The sequence below is a fragment of the Rhinolophus ferrumequinum genome, chromosome 14, assembly GCF_004115265.2.
Source record: "Rhinolophus ferrumequinum isolate MPI-CBG mRhiFer1 chromosome 14, mRhiFer1_v1.p, whole genome shotgun sequence".
In the NCBI taxonomy this organism is placed as follows: domain Eukaryota; kingdom Metazoa; phylum Chordata; class Mammalia; order Chiroptera; family Rhinolophidae; genus Rhinolophus; species Rhinolophus ferrumequinum.
The window spans coordinates 60,614,853-60,637,707 of record NC_046297.1 but is presented as its reverse complement, the minus strand read 5'-3'; the positions used below and the strand labels follow the sequence as shown (position 1 = coordinate 60,637,707).

General features: G+C 45.5%; 1 protein-coding gene across 3 annotated transcripts; it reads left to right on the top strand.

Annotated features, from left to right (window-relative positions):
- Positions 1-679: 679 nt before the first annotated feature.
- On the top strand, positions 680-22,299 carry C14H8orf76 (chromosome 14 C8orf76 homolog). Of its 3 annotated transcripts, XR_004424980.1 has the most exons (8): positions 680-859; positions 1,797-1,892; positions 2,630-2,773; positions 6,394-6,851; positions 10,747-10,879; positions 18,284-18,383; positions 19,930-20,030; positions 22,144-22,299. XR_004424980.1 is itself a non-coding variant. In XM_033126437.1 (6 exons), exons 1-6 carry the CDS (start codon positions 743-745, stop codon positions 18,320-18,322), a joined length of 987 nt encoding a protein of 328 aa, XP_032982328.1. In that variant the 5' UTR covers positions 680-742; the 3' UTR covers positions 18,323-18,388. The 3 variants fall into 3 exon arrangements, 2 of the variants coding, with proteins under 2 accessions (XP_032982328.1, XP_032982327.1); XM_033126437.1 differs by lacking the exons at positions 19,930-20,030; positions 22,144-22,299 and having other exon boundaries at positions 18,284-18,388; XM_033126436.1 differs by lacking the exons at positions 18,284-18,383; positions 19,930-20,030; positions 22,144-22,299 and adding an exon at positions 16,044-16,355.
- Positions 22,300-22,855: the final 556 nt, after the last annotated feature.

Here is a 22,855-nt window from a genome sequence, read left to right as displayed (position 1 = left end):
GTGCAATACTGGCTGGTGTTTTGTCAACGGTCCCTGTTTTCTAGTCTTAAGGAACATCCTGAAAGTATACGAATGCTAGTAAATATTAGTCTTAGAGTTCTGGGATTTGGTGTTTTCTTCAGGCGGAATTAATGCTCCCCGATGGAGCCCCCAGAGAAAATCTCTAAGTTCTCTGTTTTATAAATGAGTGAATTACTCTGGTCCTTGTTATTGGTGGTGTCTCTTCTCTGGTGACATGGAGAATACTGACTTTTGTTTTCCTGCTCTTAGACACGTAAACAAGTGACTTAATCTCTCTAAACCATAATATCTTAATCTGCAAAATGAGAATCACTGTGCCTTTCATAAGGAAAGGGCATAAAGTGCAAAAAAAAAAAGTGCTTAACACAATGTCAGGAATGTTGTTAGTGGTGAAAAAATGGTACCTACCGGTTTTAAACAGCTGCCCTGGGGCCAGTGCTTTCTGACGCGTGCATGTAAGGATTGCTCTGTAGATCTCCTGAAAGGGATAAGTCAAACTCTGTCCCCGAGTTCGGTCAGTTTGTGAGTCAGATAAAAATCCCAGCTCAACGACTCCCAACCTGCAGCCGGCCAGCTCTCGATTTAGTCCCCCCAGCATGGGACTACAAGTCCCAGCATGCCGCGCTCTGGGCCTTGGCGACCCCGCCTCTTCCGCGTCGGCTCGCGTGTGGGTGCCGCTGTAGACACCGCCTCCTCGCTGTGCTCCCACCTTGGGCTCGCAATGGAGACTGATTGCTGGCTGCTGGGCGGAGAGTTCGAGGATTCCGTGTTTGAAGAGAGGCCGGAGCGGCGGACCGGACCGCCTGTTTCCTACCACGCCAAGCGCTGCGAGCCGCAGGTAAGAAGGCGGGGCCTCTCGGCCTCGCCCCGGCCCCCGGGCCTCGTCCTTCGCGGGTACCTGCACGAGCGCCTGCCTCCTCCCCGGTCGCCCCTGTTGCCATCTGGTCACCCCCTTCTCCCTTCCCCCAGGAGGAACGGGCGTCTCCGGAGCCCCACCTGGGTGGGCTTGGCCCACTCTGCTCCCGAGAGCGCGAGGAATCCCCTGAGCTGTCGGCAGCTAACTTGCACCTGGCGTTTGGCAGGTTGCGCTATGGCTCTCTGGTTTTACCTATGCCCCTGCTCTAAAATCTGCAATAACTCCCATGTACCTTCAGTGATTCTGCAGTCAGTGCCCCCAGAAATCCTCCTTTCAGCTTAATTATTCATTATCTCCTTTTTGCTTAGCTTCTACTTTTTGCTTTTACAACATTTTCGTAATAGAACTATAATGATAATTCTTTCCTATGTCCTTTACTTACAGAGGTGTCAATCCCTATTCCATCCACTGTAGAATTTCTCTACAAGAAAGGATCTGTCGGTCTAAAGAACCACTGGGAACTGTGGTAGTTAAATGTAGGTTCCCAGGTACCACAACCCATATTGAAAATGCTATGCATGAAACAAACCATATATATTTTTGTGCTGCTTTTTTCATTAGGTTGGTGCAAAAGTAATTGCGGTTTTTGCAATTTTTTTTTTAACCTTTTAAACTGCAATTACTTTTGCACCAACCTAATAGTTGAGAGGTATCATATTATTGATGTTTATTAATTGCGACAATTTTTATAAAAACTGGACCGTCATTTAAATTTGTCACGCATCGATGATTTCCTCTTGAGTGCCATCCTGAAGAAGTATGTCTTTTTTGAGATTTAATCAATTATATATGGGATGTTGCTTCTGAGTACGAGGTGGAAGAGCATAGCTTCTTTCTCTGCTATCTTCACAATTTCTAGTGGTTTTATGAAGAGGTGGGGAGCAATGATGATGGTGAAGTTCTAACAATCAAGAAATTCAAAGGGGACCTGGCCTACAGACGGCAGGAGTATCAGGTAGACTTCAGCGTATGTAAGATTGCAGTGCTTGACGCGGGCTCCTATCAGTTACAGCATATTTAAATGACAGGCCACTAAGTTATGAGTGTGTTGTTTGTGAAGATGAGTTTAGTCTTTTGCTATGTGTTTGTAACTTTGAATCCCAAGTTTCTGTCCTTTTTTAAGAGGCTCTGTGTAATTTGTTTCGTTCCTTGTAACTGCAATGTAGGGTCTTGTGGGATCCTTATAGGTCGGTTTCCACAGGCTCTGAATTTCCTCATTATGTGGGAGCCTCCAGCACAGATACCTCAAGGTGCCACAGGAGCAAAGCACCCCAAAATGTGTAAGAAAAAGGAGGAACTGAGAACTAGATACCAGCTTGCTTTACATATAGATCTCATTTCATCTCACCAGAGTCCTGTTGTTGTTTTGCTGATGAAAAGATTATATAGCAAGGTAGTGGCAAAACCAGAATTCAAACCCTGGTCTGTTTGGCTCCAGAATGTTCTTCCTGCTATGCTGCATTGTTTTCCATGGTAGTAGTGGTTATATTCTCCAACCGTTTCTTCTGTGCCTTTTAGAAAAATAGTACTGACTGAAATACTCAAGTCTTCCTTAGCTCATTGTAGGGCCGGTTATAACATTATCTTCTGCCTAGGAAAAAAAATCATCCCTGTAACTGAATCCTTTTCTTCTATGTTTTTTGCCTTTTCATCCCATATTTTCATGTCTTCTATTTAACAAATAATTGCCAGAAAGCACTACAGGAATATTCCAGTATCTCTGAAAAATTACCTCCTACGAATTTTGCCATGAAAAGGGATGTGGAAGAAGGGCAGGCCCGGTGCCTTGTTCGTCTGGGAAGGCACGCAGAAGCACTGGCGCTGGCTGCAAACTTGGTGAGTAGTTTCATTGCTCATTTTCATTTGTTTCCATAGGAGGGTTGAATATTTTCTAAAAAACAAAACAACGCAAAAAAACAACAACTTGCCAGCAGCAAAATCTGTGGATTTGAATAAGCAGAAGAAAATTGCCAGTGGTGTAAGAACTTTATTAGGATGAACAGTTTGGAGCTCGAGACATAATCACATCCTTGTCATATTTGTTCCTGTGTCATGCTCAGAATTTTTCATTGCCTGAAAAATCTCATTCGCAATGGTTTTACTCTCGTTAGGTGTAAGTACTGAGTGGAAGGATTATCAGTGATCTGTTTTCTTCTTTAGATTTTTTTTTTTTTTTTTTTACATATAGTACTTTTGTAAACCGGGAAAAAAAAAAATTACAAAAAAATGACGAAATATCGTACTAAGCCAAGCTTTGATAGTCCTTTTTTTCTTCAATGGAAGTTGCAGATTCTCTTTTAAGGGATAAAGAAAAACAGTTGTTTGCAATTCTAGATTCTGCTTGTTTTTGTTTTCAGATTAAGGCATCTGTGGTTTACTTTGGTTATTTGTGTAAGTTTTATATGAGGATTGGCCTTCAATTGACCAATCCTAGTTTATAGATGACCAGTTTTCTTTCTCAGAGGGAATTAATGAGGTGCCAAGACCCTGATCTCGAACCCTATGGATCTAGTTGACCTGAGGTCAGCCAAAAATATGCCTGCACTTGAGCTGTGCTCCCTCTCATTAACTAAGAGAAATCCCTACATTCGCTTGCTGAGGGGTTCATTTCACAGGACCCCAGCTTCTTGCAGTGAGAGGAAACCTTCGTGGTCATTGTCTTCAGAACATGAGGTATAGCTGTGTTTTGTTCTTTCGTTTTCTCCCCTCTAAGTGGGGGTTAATTCTTAAGCTGGAAGACAAGATTCCCTTATTAAGGAAGCACATGGGCACAAACAGTGCACTTGGTGGGATTTAACAGTGTTCATCCTCAGTCTCCCTGGTCTGCAAATGAACCACAGTGTCGGCCCTGTCGGTACCTTGTTCTAGACTTCAGTCACCCATCCTTTGTTACTGTTTGCTCTCCTGTCACCTCTCTCTCCCTAGCATCTCTTGCACATCAGTCACTGTTATGCTTTGTCCTCCCTGACTAGACCCGTAGCCGCTAGATGAGTGTCGGGCTGGATGAGCTCTGTGCTTCCTTCTAGCTTGTAAGTCTCCATTTCTGTGGCTCAGAGAGAGATGTGTTGCCGGTCGGCAAGGGCCAGGTCTCCGTAGCTCGGGGTGGTCACCAGGCAGGAGGAAGGCCAGTCAGAAGACCTTCAGCTCCCGTCAGGACTTTGAGAACTAGTCTTCAAGTTCTGCGCACCCCACTGGGGAAGACTTTTGGGGAAGGAAAGGGGCAGCATAGGCCAGTGGGCCTCGCCCCTTCCTTTGGGTCTCTTCACGTCATCTCAGTGGATGCTACCTATTTGCACGGTTTGCTTATTTCCTGGACCCTGTGTTGTGTTTTATATTTGGTTTTAAATTTTTTCCCCTCCTTGCAGATCTTTTGTTATTAGCTCTGGCCCGTTTCTGTTTTTCTGTCTCAGTAATTATTGTCCCCTCGTGTTCTGTAGGGGGACAGGTCAATTTGCAGAATTGAACGAAAGAGATAACTAGTCCTGGAATGCCTCTCACGATATGGACATTTGATGCTCACAGCTTCTGTTGAACTTTATTCACCTTTCTTCTTAATGATTTTTGGATAAAATTTGTAATAAACTTTACTTCTTAAACAAATAATTTAAACACCTGATCGTGGCTGTGTGCTCATGTGATGAACTGTGCGAAGGAAACTGCTTTCTGACAGTAAATGTCTCTTTTTTTCATTTATGCACCCCGCAAACATTTATTTCAGTCCTCCCGTGTGCCCAATTCTGGGTTCAGTGCTAAGGAGACAGATAGGCCATATCTTTACCCCGCACATACATCATTCATCTAGTGTGTAGAGGGAGACTCCTAAACCAGCCAACGTGCATCCGCTCTTCTGAAGTCCCCTTTATCCGGTGACTCCTAGTATGACTGTAGCGGTGACTCATTTGCCTCATCTGTAGAATGGGGATAATAATAGACTCTGTTTTAAAGGATTGTCATGAGGACTAAATGAGTAAAGCACTTAGAATAGTGCCTGGCTCACGGTAAGCACTCCATAAATATTAGCCACTGTCGTCGTCATCACGTTACAGAAGGAGTTGCGACATTCTGGAAAAATCACACAAACGCATTTAAGTGGAATTGAGTTTCCACCGTTATTTACTAGTTATGCTATCAAAACCCTTGCATGAAGATGACGGTTTGTGTGTAACAACCTCTCCCCTAACACACACTTGCTTTCTCAGTATGAAAACGTTTTTAGCATATAAAGCACTACAGACCGGTTGTAAAAGAAAGGTCGCCTTTGTTATAGGTTATCTATACATGCTGCTTTCCTTAAAAATAAAAGACATGATGATGTATTACTCAACAGGTATTAACCTTACCTCTTATGGTCAAGGTACTATACTCCTGGTAGAATTTCAGCATTGAATGAAACCACTTTTGGCCCTTACTGGTCTGTTGAGAAGGACAGAATACGAAATAATAGTCATAAAACCAGAAAAGTCCTGTCACTGGAAATGTACATTGTGGCCAAGTAGGTTGTAGGGGGCCTCACTTCCTTTTTTCACTCAATACATGACTGTTGAGAATCCTCCCCAGGCTTTCACTCACTGGTCTGCCAGTGTCTTTGGGCTGCATACTGGGTAGTTTTACTCGTGTTTCTTACTCAGTGTAGTTCTCTCTGGCGGCTTGACACAGGTACTAGGCCAGGTTTCCCTTACACGTAAAGTCAACTGAGAGGTCATTTTAGTCTGCTGTCTGCTCCGCACAACCTTTACGTTAGAAAAAGAAGGCTTGTTTTTTCTAACCCAGCAGGGCTTTTGCCATATGACAAGTTAGGCAAGAGGTGGTAGCTCTGCTTAAGGAGACTTGAAAAGGATTTTCTGATCAGAAGGAAACCATGTAAACCCCTCTGGCCAAAACTAACTGGCCTTGGTCACAGTGAGCAGGGAAAGCATTTGGATTCAATTATGATGCAGCATGAGACACTTAGAGCTTCAGGGGCCGTCCTGCTTAAGATGTCTAAGCCAAGGACAATTTGGAAATAGAGTTCATTTGAATCCTCAAGAAATTACCATGTGGATTTTTAGAAAGCCTGGAATATTAAAATGGAACCATTAGCCCAGAGTATAAAAAGTTGGCTTGCGTCTCTCAGCTGTCTGGCTGAAGACAATAAAGATTATAATAAAAATTGGAAATAAACTGACATTTATGGTGTTGGTACTGTACTTTGTCAGGCCACTATCACGTGATGTTATTGTTCTGACATTAGGATGTTTGGGAATGACTGGTGCATATTTTGCTAGGTGGTATTTATTTCTCTAGGTTTATGGTTTCAAACTGACCTGTTGAAAAATATTTCATTTACTCTGCCTGTGTTGCTGTTGAAAAATACTTTTGATTTTAAACATACACAACTTGGGTTTTTAGGAATCTCCATTTTTGCATGGAAAACATTCTGCAGTTTAAAGTTTTTGACCTTTTTGTTTTCTCCCTAGGAAAATAAAGCAACCAACACAGACCATTTAACCACTGTGCTCTGCCTTGAGCTTGCTATTTGTTCAAGTTTGCATAACGTGGAGAAAACCATTTTCTGCCTACAGAAACTGATTTCTTTGCATCCTTTTAATCCTTGGAACTGGGGCCAATTGGCAGAGGCTTACCTGAATCTGGAGCCGGCTCTCTCAGCACCGTGTGCGTCATCTTACAAACAGAACAGTTTCACCTCGAGTGACAGAAGTATCAGATCCTCCTTTCCACATTCAGGAAGAGGCTGCCTTTTGTGTTTCCCTGAAACGTTGCCTGAGAGCTCTGTGTTTTCTATGGAAGCAAGCAGTGGTAATAACCAGGAGAATGAGAAAGGCCCTGATAATATTCAGAACTCTGTGGCAGAAAAGAGAGAAGCAGTATTGCTAGAGACTCAGATGAAAGCCTGTGCCTCTTTTATACGAACCAGGTAAACGGACAGTGGATTGAACAATACATGGTACTAAGCTCAGAGTAAAGGTTTTATTTTTCTAACTTGAAATTTCAACAAGTTCTAGGCTAGACACTGGTACCATGTTTCCCCGAAAATAAGACCGGGTCTTATACCGTATTTCCTTGAAAATAAGACTGGGTCTTATATTAATTTTTGCTCCAAAAGACACATTAGGGCGTATTTTCAGGGGATGTCTTATTTTTTCATGTACAACAATCCACATTTATTAAAATCCAATCATGTCATCTTCTTCTGGAACACTGTCATAACGTACTAAATGCACTAAATGCGTCCGTCTGGCTGACGATCTTAACGGGGGCTTATTTTTGGGGTAGGCCTTATTTTCGGGGAAACATGGTATATGTTTTTGAGATTTTTCCTGTGGTCTAGATGGAATCCTTTGAACGTGTCCTTTTAATACGTAAGATTTAGAAACAAAACTATATTTGCTCAAGAATACAACCCGTATTATTACTCAAGATAAAAAATTAAAATTGGAAACCATTAAAATTATGAAAAGAAAATTAAATGTATAAAACATTAACAAAGAGGGAAGAGATATTTTAGACAAGGAATTTTTCACTCATATGTTCCCCAGAAATCTGAAGGAGAAAATCTCTTCTTTTAAATCATTATTAATAATATGAATAAACAGTGTTTATTCTACAGAGAATTCCCATGGTTCAGGGACTCCAAATACTTTGAATCTATAGTATATAAGGGAAAGGGGGAATACACTTGACCAATTCTGTAATTTATGAGAGAAACAGACTCTCTTAGGTCTCAAATGATACCAAAAACACAGAGTTGTTGTTTTCCTTTTTTAACTCAGGAGAATTCAAGAAATACTGGTTAGCAGTGAGGCTTACTGAGAATGATACCTATTTGGCAGATTTTACACTATTCAGGTGTTTGTTTAGTGTTGCATGTGTCACTTTAATTCAGAAGTACATTGAGTGACACCTGTATGCCAGGCACATGCTGGGTACTGGGTCCTAAAGACCATTAAAAAAGCGGGCCTTTCCTTACACTGCTCACTGTATTGAAGAGAATCTCCGTGGAGCCAGTGACTGGCAGCACGGGCCCAGAACTGTGTACTAGTGTGAGCAGAACTCTGCGAGGCCCAGCGTGCGTTGGCTGGTGGGTGTAGCAGGAAGAAGGAAGCCTTTACGGGGGAACGATGCCTCTGCTGAATGTTCCGGGAACATCTGTTAGTTGCATAGATAAATGTGTACTAGATGCTTTGTGTGCATGATTTCGTCTTAGTCCTCACTGTGGGCTGGATGCTGGGATCCTCCTATAGAGATGAGAAAACTAACGTAGCGTCATGCCCAGAGTGGCACACCCAGGTCTTTGTTGACTCCAGAGCCCGTGTTCTTTCCAGGACATCTTGCCGACACCATGGAATAGTCCCCATGGAGAGCCATGCTAGTTAAAGAAAGCACAGCCCAAGGGGCAAACGGCGGCCTGGCAGCATAGTGTGGTGGTGAGAGCAGCGCTGGTGGTGGGAGCGCGACAGGTAGGCTGCAGACCACAAGGCCAGGGTGGCAAGGTCACGTAGGAGGCAGGACTTTGGGGTCAGATCTGATTTTAAGGAACCTAATAAATTGTTGTCATTGACTAAAGAGTCTGGCCTGCTCCACGTGCTAGCTGTCTGACCTTGCACAAATGACCTAAACTCTCTGACCTCCAGTTTCCTCATCTTGACAGAGGGAGAAATGGGGGGAAATGCCTCCTTCGTGGGATTGTGGGAATTACAGCACCTGAAGCCCTCCCTGTAGTGCGCAGTGTGTGGTGAGCATTTGGTAAATGTCGTACTTGTTGTTTATATTATTAGCACAGGACATGAACTGTCCTAAAGAGTTTGGTCCTCATGCTGAAGACCGAAAGAGTATTTGAAGGTTTTAAATGCTGAAGTGCTGTGCCAGGAGCTGTGATCCCCAAGAGGGAGATCTGGTGGTCAGGAGGAAGTGTTGGCAGAAGGAGTTTGGAGCTAGGGACACTAGCGAAGGGGTTGTGGGATCATCGTGGATGGTGACGAGGACCCAACCTGGGAAAGATAGTGCAGTGGTAATCAGGAAATGGGTGTCACTGCACGATGGAATAGACAGGACTTGGTGACCAGCCGAGTGTGGGGGAAGGGCGGGGTGAGGAGGGAGAACAGACGGCACAGCCGGCTCTGGATAGTGCCCTGGGTGGCCGGGTGGAGGTGGTGCCTTCCACTGAGAGGGCGGACACACGGGAGGAAGGATAGAGCAGATGTGGGGTGCACGTCACGAATGTGGGTTTAGTGTGCTGGGATTCAGGGGCCTGTGGGACATCCAATCCAGCTGGAGCTTTTCATTGGGAAATGCAAGCTAAGCTCAAAAGGAATCAGAGATTAAGGAGTTTGGGGAAAGAGTCCAGCAGTTAGACGGCCGTGAGAAGTCGGGTAGGATCAATTCTGAGAAGAGGATTTGAAAGCTAGAGGTGACCTGTGACCTTTGAGAAGGCATTTCAGTAGCGATGGGGCGACAGGCAGATTGCAGAAAGTCGAGGAATACATGCACATGAAATAGAAGGAGCGAGTGTAAACTGTGTTTTCAAGTAATTTCAGGAGGAAGAGGGAGAAAGCGAGTACAGAAAAAGGATCACAAGTGTAAATGCTTCCAGAAGCCAGGGACGTAATGTGAACAGTTAGAATGAAGCGGTGAATGTGAACCGGGTCGGATTCCTGTACAAAACTCTGCAGTGACTTCCCACGGCACTCACATAAATTCCACATTCCTGTCCACGGCCGGTGAGGTCTTACGTGGTTTGACCCGACCTTTCTGTTTCTCCTCGTTTACTACAGTGTTTTTCTCCCTGGCTGTGTTCCTCCCACAGTGATCGTCATGATTTTCAAACACTTCAAGCGAGTTCTTGTGTCAGGACCCCTTCCCCTCTTGGCAAGCCCTCTTCCCGCAGATATTCCTGCGGCGGGATCCGCATTGTTTAGATCTTGGCTGGAGTGGTGTCCCAGCAAAGGCTTCTGCCATGGCCCCTTCGCAGGACACATTTCGTCCACCCTGTCTTGGATTTTTATTTTCATAGCACTCATCACTACCTGAAATCACCTGACTATTTGTACTCTCTCTCCTTCCATTCCGTGAAGTAGGAACCTGTCTGTTTTGCTCACCAGTGTGTCCCTATGCCTAGAGTCGTGTGTGGTACATTTCTCAACACATGACATGAGTGGACAGGAGAGCTGAGTGCTCCTGGGTAGAGCAGTAGGGACCAGTGAGGCCTGAGGGAAACTGGAAAAATCTATACACTCAGTGTTTTAAAAACCAATGAAGGAGCCACGTGGGGAGGACAGGCGGGAGGAGGAATGAGGACACCTGGTTGTGATCAGGATGGGGAAGATAGTGGGGTGGCCGTTGCACAGTGGTCCTCAGAGGGTCCCCAAAGATTTGGCCCTGCTTTGGGTCATTGAAGTGAGCCCGAGAATCTCCTGAGTCGTTGAGGTCAAGATGCTGTGGGTTCAGGGACAGGGAAAGGTCATAGGGCACTGATTTCAAAGGGACACATCCCAAGGATTCTGGAGGCCGAGCCTTTGACTGGGAAGTTTGTTCTTTTCACTCCACATCACTTATGCTTTCAGTCACTTACTTCCCTTGTACAGGAAGCCTTATTGAAGCCTTGCTCTCTAGAGATTTTTTTGAGAAGCTCTGACCTCTGAATTTTAGAATAGACGACTCGCGTATAAATATGGGCCGTTTGTTCAGAGTGAGAAGCTTTTGGGATTCCGATGAGCCCGAGAGAACCTTCTGTTGAGCCTGGCGACCTGTGCACGCTTCCTCACTGCTCTCCTTCTGTGGGGCCTGCACATTGGGACTTTGCTGTTTTTCAGGCTTTTGCTTCAGCTCACCCAATCTCAGCAAACATCGTTTGCTTTGGAGAGGAACTTAAGGACTCAGCAGGAAATTGAAGATAAAATGAAGGCGTTCAGCTTCAAAGAAGACACTTTGCTGTTCATAGCCGAGGTGAGTATATCCCCTAGGGTTTATGTGAAACGAGGCGTCGTAGATCTTTTTCCTGGCTCCGATACCATTTTTTAAAAAATGATCGAATCTCATCCGCTGAAGGGTTTCTGTCTCCCTCCTTTACGTGCCTTTTGATGACTTCGTCCCCCAAAGCGGCCTCCTCATCATCTTTCTCCTGCAGCGTGCTAGAAGGCAGGGTTCCGTGTCATTGGCTTGTCAGGGCTTGTGAGCAGCTGCCTGCTTGAACATCAGAAATGCCCAGTAATTGTTTTTTTTTTCAGTGCTGAATAAATGGGTGAAAGAAGGTTGGCATTTGTGCAGCACTCTTGGCTATTTTCCCTCCGTTCTTCCTTGTGACAGCCTGTGGGACGGGTAGCACTGGGAGTGAGCCTCTTGCCTGAGGTCAGATTTGAAGTGGCAGAGCTGCACTGGAACCCATCCAGCCCCAAGTCCGTTTTCTGTCCGCTCCACCCTGTTACTGCTTGGATGGTTGCAGAGAAATTCTAATGTTAAATTTTTTAAAACTTTATTTGCTTTTTAAGAAACAGGCTGTTGAAATGTCTTAAGATGGCACTCTAGTTTTTCACACTAGTTCCTTCTAGTATATGTTAAATTGGTGCCCACGTAATTGCAGGTTAAAAATAATTGCAGAAACTGCAATTACATTGGCACCAACCTAATAATAATTGAAACGTGACAGCTCAGGGACTTTTCCCATAAGAGTACCTCTCTCTATTCATATCCGTCCTAACGCCACTAAGAAATACTTTCTGCATTTCTATGATTGCCAGGCTCCTTTCTTCCTTCCCCAAGCTAAGCTCCCATTTTGACTCCTTTTCTCTATCCCTGTCTATTCTCACACTCGCCTGTCTATTCTCTTTGAGCCTTTCTCGGCCTTCCCCCGTCTATTCTCTTTGAGCCTTTCTCGGCCTTCCCCCATCTGTGGGTTCTTTCCCTTGACGTACGCAGATACCACACGTCTCCTAAGTTTACCGCAGCCTTTCCTCAGTCTGTTTTCCTTCATCTTTCTCTAACATTGTAGCTACTGACCACTCACTTTTGCTTCCTTCTTCCCTTTACGGCTGAGAAGTTACACCAGTCTGGTTTTCTCCTCTGTTGCTTAATATATCTCTGCCTCTTGGGACGCCACTGGTTTCCTCTGTGTCCTAAGTAATGACGTTCTCTGACATTTCACGTAGGTTCTCTGTTCCCACTACCTTTCTCCCGCAGAAATCATAACCACGCTCAGAGTTTCAGTTGTCACCTCTGGGCTGGTTATCCTCCAGTCTGTATCTAGTCCATTCTCTGGAATACTTGTTTCGCATCTCAGATTCATTACCTACAGGGTGATTAATAGGAGATGATTATTGATTATTCTACTGTCACTTCACATACAGAATGTTTAAAATGGACCCAGTCCTCAAAACCCTTTTCACCCCTTCTTCTGTCCATGCCCAGCGTAGTGGAGTACCTTCCACAGACTTGGCCGTCAGTGACTGTTTGTAGAGAGGAGTTGGAGAGAACCTCTTCGTTCTAGACTTACTTTGTTTCCATTGATCCGTCTGTCATTCTTCTATCGAGACCTGGAAGCTCACTATGCGTGGGCCTCTTTTTCTCTAGTCTCACCTCTAGCCAAACACCAAGCCCACCCTTCCTTCAGGGTCCACCTTGTCGCCTCGTGAGTAACTCACTGTGACCTCCCGGCTTGTCTGTCCTTGCTTCCTTGCTTCCTCCCTTCAGATCTGTCTTGAATGTTGCTGCTGGGTTCAGACATTGCCTTGACCATGTTACTTGCTTGCTTAAAAACTGAAATATGTCACCATGAGCTCAGAAGGCAGGTCTAGGTGAAAGGCCTTGATAACCATGTCCTTCCAGAGGGTAACCCCCAGCTCACGACTGCGTAATTCCTTACACAAATCTTGCTTTCCCTAGACTGATCTGCCCATGTCTAACAAGCTTGTCGTGGGTTTTCCCATCTCCCAGCTGAAGTTCCACATCCTCTAGGAAGTTTTCCCTGAATATCCTGGTTGGTGGCAATTTCTCTCTCATCTGAGCTCAGAGTGATTCTTAAATACATGGGTCTGTGGGCCCTGAAAGAAAGTACAAGAATATGTCATCTTTTCCACTCGCTTTGAGGTTCCTTATAAGGAAGACGTCCTTACAAGATGTCTTAAAACATCTTCACGCCCCTCACCCAGCACCGCTCTCGACTGATTAGAACAATGCATGTGAAATACCAATGGAGCTTTTAAAAAAGACAAGTGTCTGGGCCCTTGTTGGGGTCATGATGTACATTTCATTTTGTGCTCTGTTAATTTTATTGGACATTGTGACATGAGCATTGACCCTTGTCCTTAAATATTCCTCGATTGCATACTTTTTCCTTTTGTTTCTTTATAGTTGTTTTATTTGAATACGGAGCCATGTAAGGTCCATACACTGTATTGAGTTCTTTTGTCTCTTACATCCCTTCTATTCTGTCAGTTCCCCTTCCCCGTCTTTCTTTGTGATAAAAAATATAGTATAAAATGTACCATCTTGACCATTGTTTAGTGTACAGGTCAGTGGCATTAATTACACTTACAATGTTGTACAACCATCACCATTATCTATTTCCAAAGTTTTTTCATCACATCACACAGAAACTCTGTAACCATTGAATAATCCCCTCCACCCCCCAACCCCAGGTAACCTCTAATCTACTTTCTGTGTCTGAATTTGCCTGTTCTCCATACCTCCAATAGTGGAATCATGATAGCATTTGTACTTTTAGTTCACTTAGCGTTATGTTTTTGAGGTTCATCCATTTTGTGGCATGTGTCAGAACTTCATTCTTTTTTGTGGCTGAAATACAACTATTCCGTTGTATTTACCTGTATACTATACACACACCACGTTTTGCTTATCCATTCATCTGTTGATGGACACTGGCATTGTTTCCATTTTTTGGCTCTTGTGAATAATGTTGCTGTGAACACTGGCGTACGAATATGTATTTGAGTTCCGTTCTTTTGGGTGTATGCCTAGAAATGGAATTGCTGGGTCACATGGTAGTTCTTTGTTTAACTTTTTGAGGAACTATCAAACTGTACATTTCATTTTATACTTTGTGTTTTGTTTTTTTTCTTAACCTAACACTGTGTTATGATCGTGACCCTATATCCTTCAATATTCATTTGAGTCCATAACTTTTAATGGCTGGATAGTAGTCCAGTTATAGCTTTTGATGAGCTATCATTTATTTACTTAAGTCCTCTATATTGAACATTTAACAAATATAGTACCTATTTTAATAAGTCTTTGCAAAAAAGTAAATGTATGTATTTCTCCCTTTTAAACTAGATTACTAGAAATAGAATCACTGGGTTAAAGTGTATTAACATTTTAAAGACTTGAAGCAGATTTCCAAGTTGTCATTCAGAAAGGTTGGTTAATTTACATATTTTTCAGCAGTGTCTGAGAATCCTGATTTTCCTTCTCTAATCCTAGATATTAGGTTGAACCATATGAAATTGTCAATATTCAATCATTTGGACCTATAAAAACAATTTTATATTGATCAACTAAATATTACTTTTTGAAATCTGCAATTTGGTTGGTAGAAAGAGCTATTTTTAGTATTAATGTTTGTTTATTTGATTGTATTATGATGAACAATTTTTTCATATATTTATTGGCCATTTATATTTTGTGAAATACCTAGTCGTGTTTTTTCTTCATTATTCTATTTGTATGTTTCTGTTTTTGTTAGTAATTTTGAAGAGCACTCTCTCTATGTCAGGCTAACTAACCTTTTATATGTTACAGTATTTTCTGAAGTTTATGATATTTTTTGGTATAGAAATTTTAAATTTTTATATAGCCAAATGTTTTTGCAGATTTTTGGACACCTGTGAGTGGTGTACCTGCTGATCCCTCGTTTTGGAATGTTGCATTGTTTGAGTATTACTGTTTTTCAGTTCTCTTTTTATATTAAAAAAAAAGACTTTTGGTGTTATATTCCAGATTTTAATACACTACATTTTATTGAGTCTAAGACATTATCAATTGTAGACACATCATTATTTGATGTGACTCTAAAAGAAAAATAAAATGCTATTTACATTATGACAGCCTGTGGTTATAAGATACACCTTGATTTCAGAAATGTTAAAATATGAAAACTTTTATCTTATAATTGATAAAAAATACTACGCTTTAATAAATGCTGACAGTTGCCTGGTTAAGCTCCTCATCTCATTGGCTCTTGCCTCAAACACTATATAGTCTTTGAAGATTTAAAGCCAATGGAAACTTTTCTTGAAGTGCTTCTTCTAATCCATTGTAATTTGAGTTTTCACAAACACATTGGCTCTCAGAGTTTGCAGGAAACTTAGATCATCTAGTCCAGATCCCTGTGACTTGAATTCCTTCTATGATATCCCTGTCAAACGGTCTATGAAATGTCTTGGGGCTTAATTTGAGTTCACTGTCCTTACCAAAGGTGGGCTGATCACCTAGTGGGCTCAGGTGCCAGCTTTTCCTGCAACTTAACTTTGGGGGTGTTTTATCAAAGAGAAACTAGCCCAGAATCCGGGCCTGCTCTGACCAGTAGGGAGCAGCATTGGGCCCTGAGAGGCCGAGCACATTCCTAAAGGGCCTGCGCTTCTCTGGGTCAGGAAAGGTGGGCCCAGCTACTTGCTGTGCAACTGTTGGCTGCCTTTGGCTTCTTTGGAGAATTCCTAAGAGAAAGAATCTGTGCACACCTCCCCACCCTCGGAGCAGTTCTATCCTGCCCAAATTCTGTTTTTCAGTCGTTTTACAAGGAGGGAGAATCACTTTTGTTGGTTCTTGCCAACAAAAGATGCTCTTTGATTGGAGAAGGTCGATTTGGCTCTCCCTGTAGGCTGAATAGAACAGCTGCCACATCAGCACTTCAGTGACCTGGTGGTCACTCAGGGAAGGATGAGACTAGAAATACAGTCTATTTTCCCATGTGGGCCTTGGATCGCTACTGCTCAGCCAACGTCTTTTCAGTATGTCGGAACTGTCAGGCTTGTCCCCTGGCTGCTAACGTAGTTCTGCTTTTGGATAAAATCCTTTATAAGTGATGAAGGTCATATTCTTGCGTCCTGTGTCTGCTGCCCCTTTTATTGGGTCAGGGTTTTTTCCCCTCTGACTGCAGGTTATGGGAGAAGATATTGTCCCAGAAAAAATAAAAGACGAGGTTCACACCGAGGTGAAGTGCGTCGGCTGTGCACCCCTGACCTCCTTGGTGATGGCGTCTTCGAAAGAATTTGAAGACAGGTGGTTCGGAAAGATCAAAGACCACTTCTGTTCCTTTGAAAACCAGTTGCACACAGAGATACACATCTTGGCTTAGTAGTCCCTTTAAAAACAAACAGAACGTCTTGCCCTGTATTACTTGCCCTTGTTTACTTCAGAGAGAATCCACGACTAATCATGTACTACGGTGAATTAAAAATGATTATGTTTGATAAAAATGGCTTATCTCCCAGGTTATTTCTACTGTGTTCACTGTCTTGATGTTTGTTCTTTTTAGATTTCCGCCGTTCACTTATCTTAGGCCTCCTACCCCTTTTAGAAGATAGCTGTTGGGAAAGGACATTAAAGAGCCTTTTAGATTTTATAGTCTTTTAAAAAACAGTTACTGTATCATAACCAACAGCATAAGTAGCCACACCGTTTAGGTAAATTCGGCAGGAATGACCAAGAATGTTGAAATGTAATGGTAACCATTTCTAAGAAGGGCGTGCCAAGGTCCGAAGGCTCTGAGATTTTACCATACCTGTCGGCAAGCACGTTAGCCTGCCAGTTTCCTGAATGCTGCAGGAGACTTTGTGACTTTGTGATTTGGCCAGCAAGTGTATCAGCTTCAGCATATTTGCATCAGTTCCTTGTACCTCCAAGTCCCAAGGGAGTGATGCATGTGGGCCCAAACTAATGAGTGCACATGCAGTGGGGTGCATGACAGGAGGGGGACCCTGGGCTTAGGAACTCCAGTCTTTTCGTAGCGGGCGGTAAACGAGCTCGATCTGCGTGCCAGAGGACGCTGTCTCTTTTTTAAGGCTGTTTGCCATGCAGAGCTCATTGAAAGGATAGTCTGAAACGGAGGGCGGTTCACAAGGGGTACAGAAACGCGAGAGCCACAGAGCGCTGTCTCTCAGGGTGAGTGTTCTGTCTTTTCAGCCACACCAGTTATAATCACACTCTTACGACATCACCTTCACAGACAGAGGGCCATTTCCTTACTCAAATTATCTGGGCTGGAAGAGCTCCCTTAGGAGAAGTGGAATTTAACCATAAACCGCACACTTCCGTCAGATGGGGTCCCACACAGCTTTGCATTTTGTTTTTCTTAGGAGACGGAAGAGAATTCCAGCCCTGGGCCAAAAGGTGACATCATCAGGATTTCCCTTCCACCTCACCTGCTCATTCACTCTTTCCCAGGCCCCTTCCAAAGCAGACAAAGGTCTGATTTTGTTTATATTTTGACTACGCTGTTAGGATGAGTGAGTGATAGCATGACTAGCAAGTGTACGTTTAGTCATTTATCTCTAATGTGAGACAAGTCTATGACTAATAGACGTGTCAATTTTGAGGAACCATTAAAAGTTATGGAAACCCCTCCGCAGGTCCCCGTTGCCCTCCCTCCATTCATTGAGTCATTAACAGTCAGTGAGCTCCTGTTACGTGACAGGCATGGCACGGTTGCCATGGAGACAGGTTATCCTGGAGGTTATGGTCCGCGGCCCTCAAAGGAGAGCCCCAACTGAAACGTGGCTTCACCATCGAGCCTTGGTCTCCCTAGGGCTTCACGTTCCCCTGCTCCCGCCTTTAAATTTCACCTTTAGGCTTTCACAGCTCTAGGCGACTCGGTCTGGCCCCTCTCCCCTGCCCCATCAAAGGGCTCACCCATAGTTAGCTCCCAGGTGTCGACTTAGCTTCCCAGAAGTCTTGCTCCCCACGTTGTGGTCGGTTTCCCGCCCTGTGTTCCTTCACTATTTCACTCCCATGTTGGTCTGTAGTGCTCTGTAATCCCTGTTTGTTTTCCGTGACAGACTTTAAGCTTGGTAAAATCGGGGACGAGGACTGTCTTGTTCACATTTGTATCTGCAAGGCAGAATACCTGGCATCTCATTAAATATTGGTTGAAAAGAATCGCTGAATGAATTGGCCAGCATCTTTGCGCATGAGGCTAGTACCCGAAGCTCTAACAGTACCGAGGCAGTCTGTGCACTCTGCCTATTTGTGTTTCTGTAGCCAAAACCCTTTCCTCCTGTTCGTGTAGGTCTAGAAATGCCCTCTTTCTCCTCTACCCTCACTTGGCGTCCCCTCTCCATCCTAGTCCCCATCTAACTTTGCCCGGGCTTCTAACTTTCAGCCCTCTGGCTTTCCTCCCAGACCCACTGCCTGAACTGCCTGAGTGGTCACTCTTCATGAAGCTGCTCGTGTCCTCGTGCCCGCCCCACCTGGCTGTCCTGGCAGCGGCCTGTCTGTGCAGGTGAGAACCGAGCCTCCTGCGCTGATAGCAGCTTCGGCAGTAATGGGTGGGAAAGAGCACCCAGGAAGACTGGGCATCCCTGGGTTTCATCACACCAAGTCTTGATCACTCCAGGAGAGAGAGTACAGGTAATTAACTGAGCAGTGATTCTTAAAGAAAAACCTCAGGCCAGCCTACTTAGCCACCCCACCCTCTTGTCAATGAGTGAATCACTCAGGTGGTGAATGTGACCGACAGAGCTGATTGTCTGCAATCCAGGTGGGTGGACTGGGACCCAAGGGCAAGTCTTGCCTCTTGTGACCCAGAAGGCTGGTCTTCAACTCTTTCTCAGCAGTGGGGGTTGGGTCTATGCCTGGTATTTGAGCTGGTGAGAGTCTTTCGTCCTTTATACTCCTACACCCCTGCAATCTTCATACTGTAGCCAACGGGATCTTATAAAAATCAAAGATCGTTCTCAGTCCTTCAGTGATTTCCCAAATCCCTCAAGCGCCCTGAGAGGGCCTGCACAGTCCAGCCCAGGCCCATGCCACCCCAGCTTCCTCTGCGCTCCTCTCTTGTCCTTGGGTTCTTCACGCTTTCTGCCACCTGAGCCCTTTACCTATCCAGTTCCCTCCCTTGGCACATCCTTCCCTACAATCTTCCAGCCCTGCCTTAAACGTCCCCTTCCTGAGGATCTTAGGTCAAAGGTCACTCTCAGACAAGATGGTCCTGATCCCAGGCTGTAAGTGTTGTCATCTTGCCTGTGCTTTAGTTTTTCCCCCAAATGCTTGCTGGAATCACAATTGAGGATTCATGGTGGGAGGCCTCCTTGCTAAAGCGTAGGCTCTCGGACTGTCTCTGGTTTGCCCCTTTATGGCTGGGCTCACCTTCCTGAATGTGCCATGATGTCTGCCCATTGCTGCCTTCCTGGAGCCCCCGGCCATTGCAGAGGCCACCTGAAGGCTGGTGAGCTAGCAGCTCCTGGGCTCGTCCCTACTGAGCCCCACTGCCAGCGCCAAAGGTGACCCTGCCTGCCTGAGGGATACCACATCACAAAGATATGCTTCATTTTAGAAAAACCTTGGGTAACAATCTCTGTGAAACCAATCCAAGGCCACCGTTTGCAAAAAAGATTGTTCTAAATAGCAGCTTTCTTGTGCTTTTGAAATTTCATCTGTAAAGGGAATTTACACACTACATTCCAAGGTCTTAATCATAAAAACCAACAAGCCAACACAAACCAGAGAGGATGAGACAAAAGTATGCAAATCTCTGATTCTCAAGGTGCGACCATGCGTGCTCCCTTCCCCCTACCTGGCCCTGTCCCCTTGCTAACCCGGCCTGGGGTAGTGCTGTGGGCCTGGCTGAGCTCCGCTGCCCAGCCAGAGCTGAACTGAATGCCCCCGACGGTCCTCATGAGGGGGCGCCCAGGCCTGGTTCCTCCCGTCTTCCTAATAGAACTGTGTCCACCGGGAGACTTCGCCACAGCAGTCAGGAGAAATGCAGGACACGCATTTCTCTCCTTGGGGCTCAGCCTTCTTTATCCTTTTCTCCCTCCTCCACACAGAGTGGCTTTGTCACCTAAAGCTTCAGCGTTGTGTCTGCTCAGTCCTTGAGCTAACGACCCCCTGGCCCCCATCCCTTGGAACTGCCCTGTCATCCACACAGGTACGTACTTGGCAGCCATGTGTGTACTCAGGAACCCTAACTGATTGGAGAGAGGAAGGAGGGTTTCCCTGACCTACGCTGGGCCAATCAGAATCTCCCCTAGAGACGGAGAAAGGAAAGATTCTTCTCATGTGTCTGAAACTTGGTCAAAACCCAGGGGTGGTTGTGTGCTGCCAAGTGGACTGAGGAGCAGACAGAACAGCTTGGTCTTCAGAGAAAGAGAGAAAATGAAAGAGATGCCCAGAAAGGGATGAGGGACAGGTCTCTGCTTTGCCGCTTCCCAATTACAGGCCCTTCCTGTTCTCTAGGCCCAGCCACACTCTTGGCTGCGCCTCCATTTGCCTGGAATGTGTAGGGAAATAATGGCCCCACAAAGACGTCCACGTCGTAACCCCCAGGACCTATGGATGAGGGATATTTTGTACTGATCTCAGCCTATCAATAACCGGTGTCGTGGCTGGACCTGCCCTTGTAGTTCTTACTATGATCGCAGGATGGCTGTCAGCAGTAACCATCAGGAAACTGTCGACGGAAGAAACATCCAAACCTGTAGAGAATTTTTATGAGTTTATTTGAAGCAAAACTGACGACAATTGCCCGGCAGCAAGATCTGAAACACTCAGCAGAGTGGCAACTTGCAGTTTCTTTTTATACATTTGGAATTAAGGATGGAATTTAAGGAAGAGTCCATGAAGGTGGGAGAAAACAAGGCAGGGGTTGATTTGCAAGAATATGTGCTTGCTTAAGGGTGGTTACCTTCGGGAATATTATTTCTGGCATCTCAAAGGTGTGTTAACCCAGACGCACAAGAACAATGGACAAGGCTGGCTTAAAAACCCTTTACTAAAGAAGTTCTAGACCTGGAGCGTGACTATCCACCTAATCTGCCCAGTTAGGAATTTCTGATTTATTACAGCACCCCTTTTTCATCCACAAAACTTGGAAAAGATACAGGTTTATTACTTACAAGACCTGGAAGTTACACAGCACACCTGCAGCCACACAGTCCTGGGGTTCTACTTTTATTGGGGTCGAAGGTGGAGGCCTAGGGTTTGGCTAGCTCACTCTTCAATTCACTTATTGGTGAATTGAAAACACAAGTACTGGAATTTAATACATGGGAAGAGAGGGGGAGAAAAAGCAAGTAGCCCAAATGGTCAGTTATTGAAATCAACCAAGGGGCCTCAGTGGTTGCCGTATAAGCTGAGAGCTAGGGCCACAACTCTTCCCACCAACCCTGGCAGTCCAGCCCCTAGCACATGGTCGGGAGGGGGAGGGCGGAAACTGGTGATGAAATACATGAATTCAGGCCCCTGGAGCGGAAGCCACAGGGGGCCTCCCAGGACTTGGGATAGAACAGTTCAGCTGGGAGACGAGGACCTGGACGTGTCTTCACGCTGTGCTCGCAGAGCGGGTTCCCAGGACAGCATGGCCGGTCTGCCTCTCAGTGCCAGGCTGCACTGCCCAGGCCTGTGAGGAGAGCACATGTGTGGATGTTTGGAAGAAAGGTCAGGAAGCAGCCCTGAGGCCCTTCCACTAGAGGACCGCCATTCCCAAAGAGCAGCCCCAGGGCAAGCCGCTGACTGCTGGCAGAGACACAGTCTCAATCAAGAAACGCCATCTCCGGAGGCCTAGCTGAGGTGACTCGGTGGTCCGCTGTCCTGCAGCAGAGCAGACAGCTTGGGGGTTGGTTCTTCACTAGTGACCATTTCAGTGGGAAGGTCTAGAAATCTCCATTCTCAAAGCCCAGCCCACCAGCCTGGAAGGTGTCTTTGTGTGAATTTGCCTGACATGGTGAGTGGACAGTGGCGGGAGCACAGCTACAGGCTGGGTTCCAGCCTCCCCTCGCCCTCGGCCCTGTGCACACACTGTCCCCCTCGCGCGCTGTGGCCACCTCCTTTGGGCCTCTGTCCGCTCAGCATGGCTCATCATCACGTGGACACCGCCACACCCTGCAGAGGACGGAGCATGGAGTAGTATCTTGCGAAGCAACAGGTCTGTCTCAGTCAAAATGCTGTGAACTCCAAGGAAGAGGAGGTTGTGTTTATGCTTGTTCACGTGCGTCTGCAATATTTACATTCTCTAACAACAGTTTTTCTGACACGCTTTTCAGGAGGAAGCTGAGAAAGTGAGTGACAGTTTCTCTGCGTCCAACAGCTTCTTGGACCAAGCCCAGACAGTGAAGCATTTAAAGATGCGTCTCTGCCACTCCTGTGACAGCCAGCAGAGCAAGCAGAATGGAGGCGGGGAGCCCAGGTAGGTGAGGGCGGGACAGAGCCACCATAAAGGTAGCCAGGGGTGTCTGAATGATTGTCCCTGCTGTGGGAGCAAAGCATCTCAGCCGCTCAGTTAGCACTGATTGTGCACGGCCACCTCCAGTGCAGACGGGGAGACGCATCGCTGCCGGGTGAGGACCAAATGAATCAGTCCTACAGATAATTTCTAGGAGAGAGGCTTAGGAGGCAGGGCTGATCATTAGCTATCAATACCTCCCGGTGGTCCTGGCGGATAATCCTGCAGGTGGGTAACGTGCTCTCTGATCCCTGGTGTGGGGTGTGTGTTTGGCCATAAGTGAAACCCCCTTTCCATGCACCCCCTAACACGAGTATCAGACGATTTCTTTCATTCTGTTCTCATGGCAATTGTTCTCGAGGATGTCGCCGTCAGCTGGCTTTGGAGTCCTCCAGGAAAGGTGTGACTCTAGGTCTCAGCCTGGCACATGGTGGGGGTCTCACTGCTGTTGTTGAGTTTCCCATCGTAGTAGAGACTCTGTGTGTTGCAGGATGACCCCCAGGGAGCCCGCCTGCCATGGCAGGTGCACATGT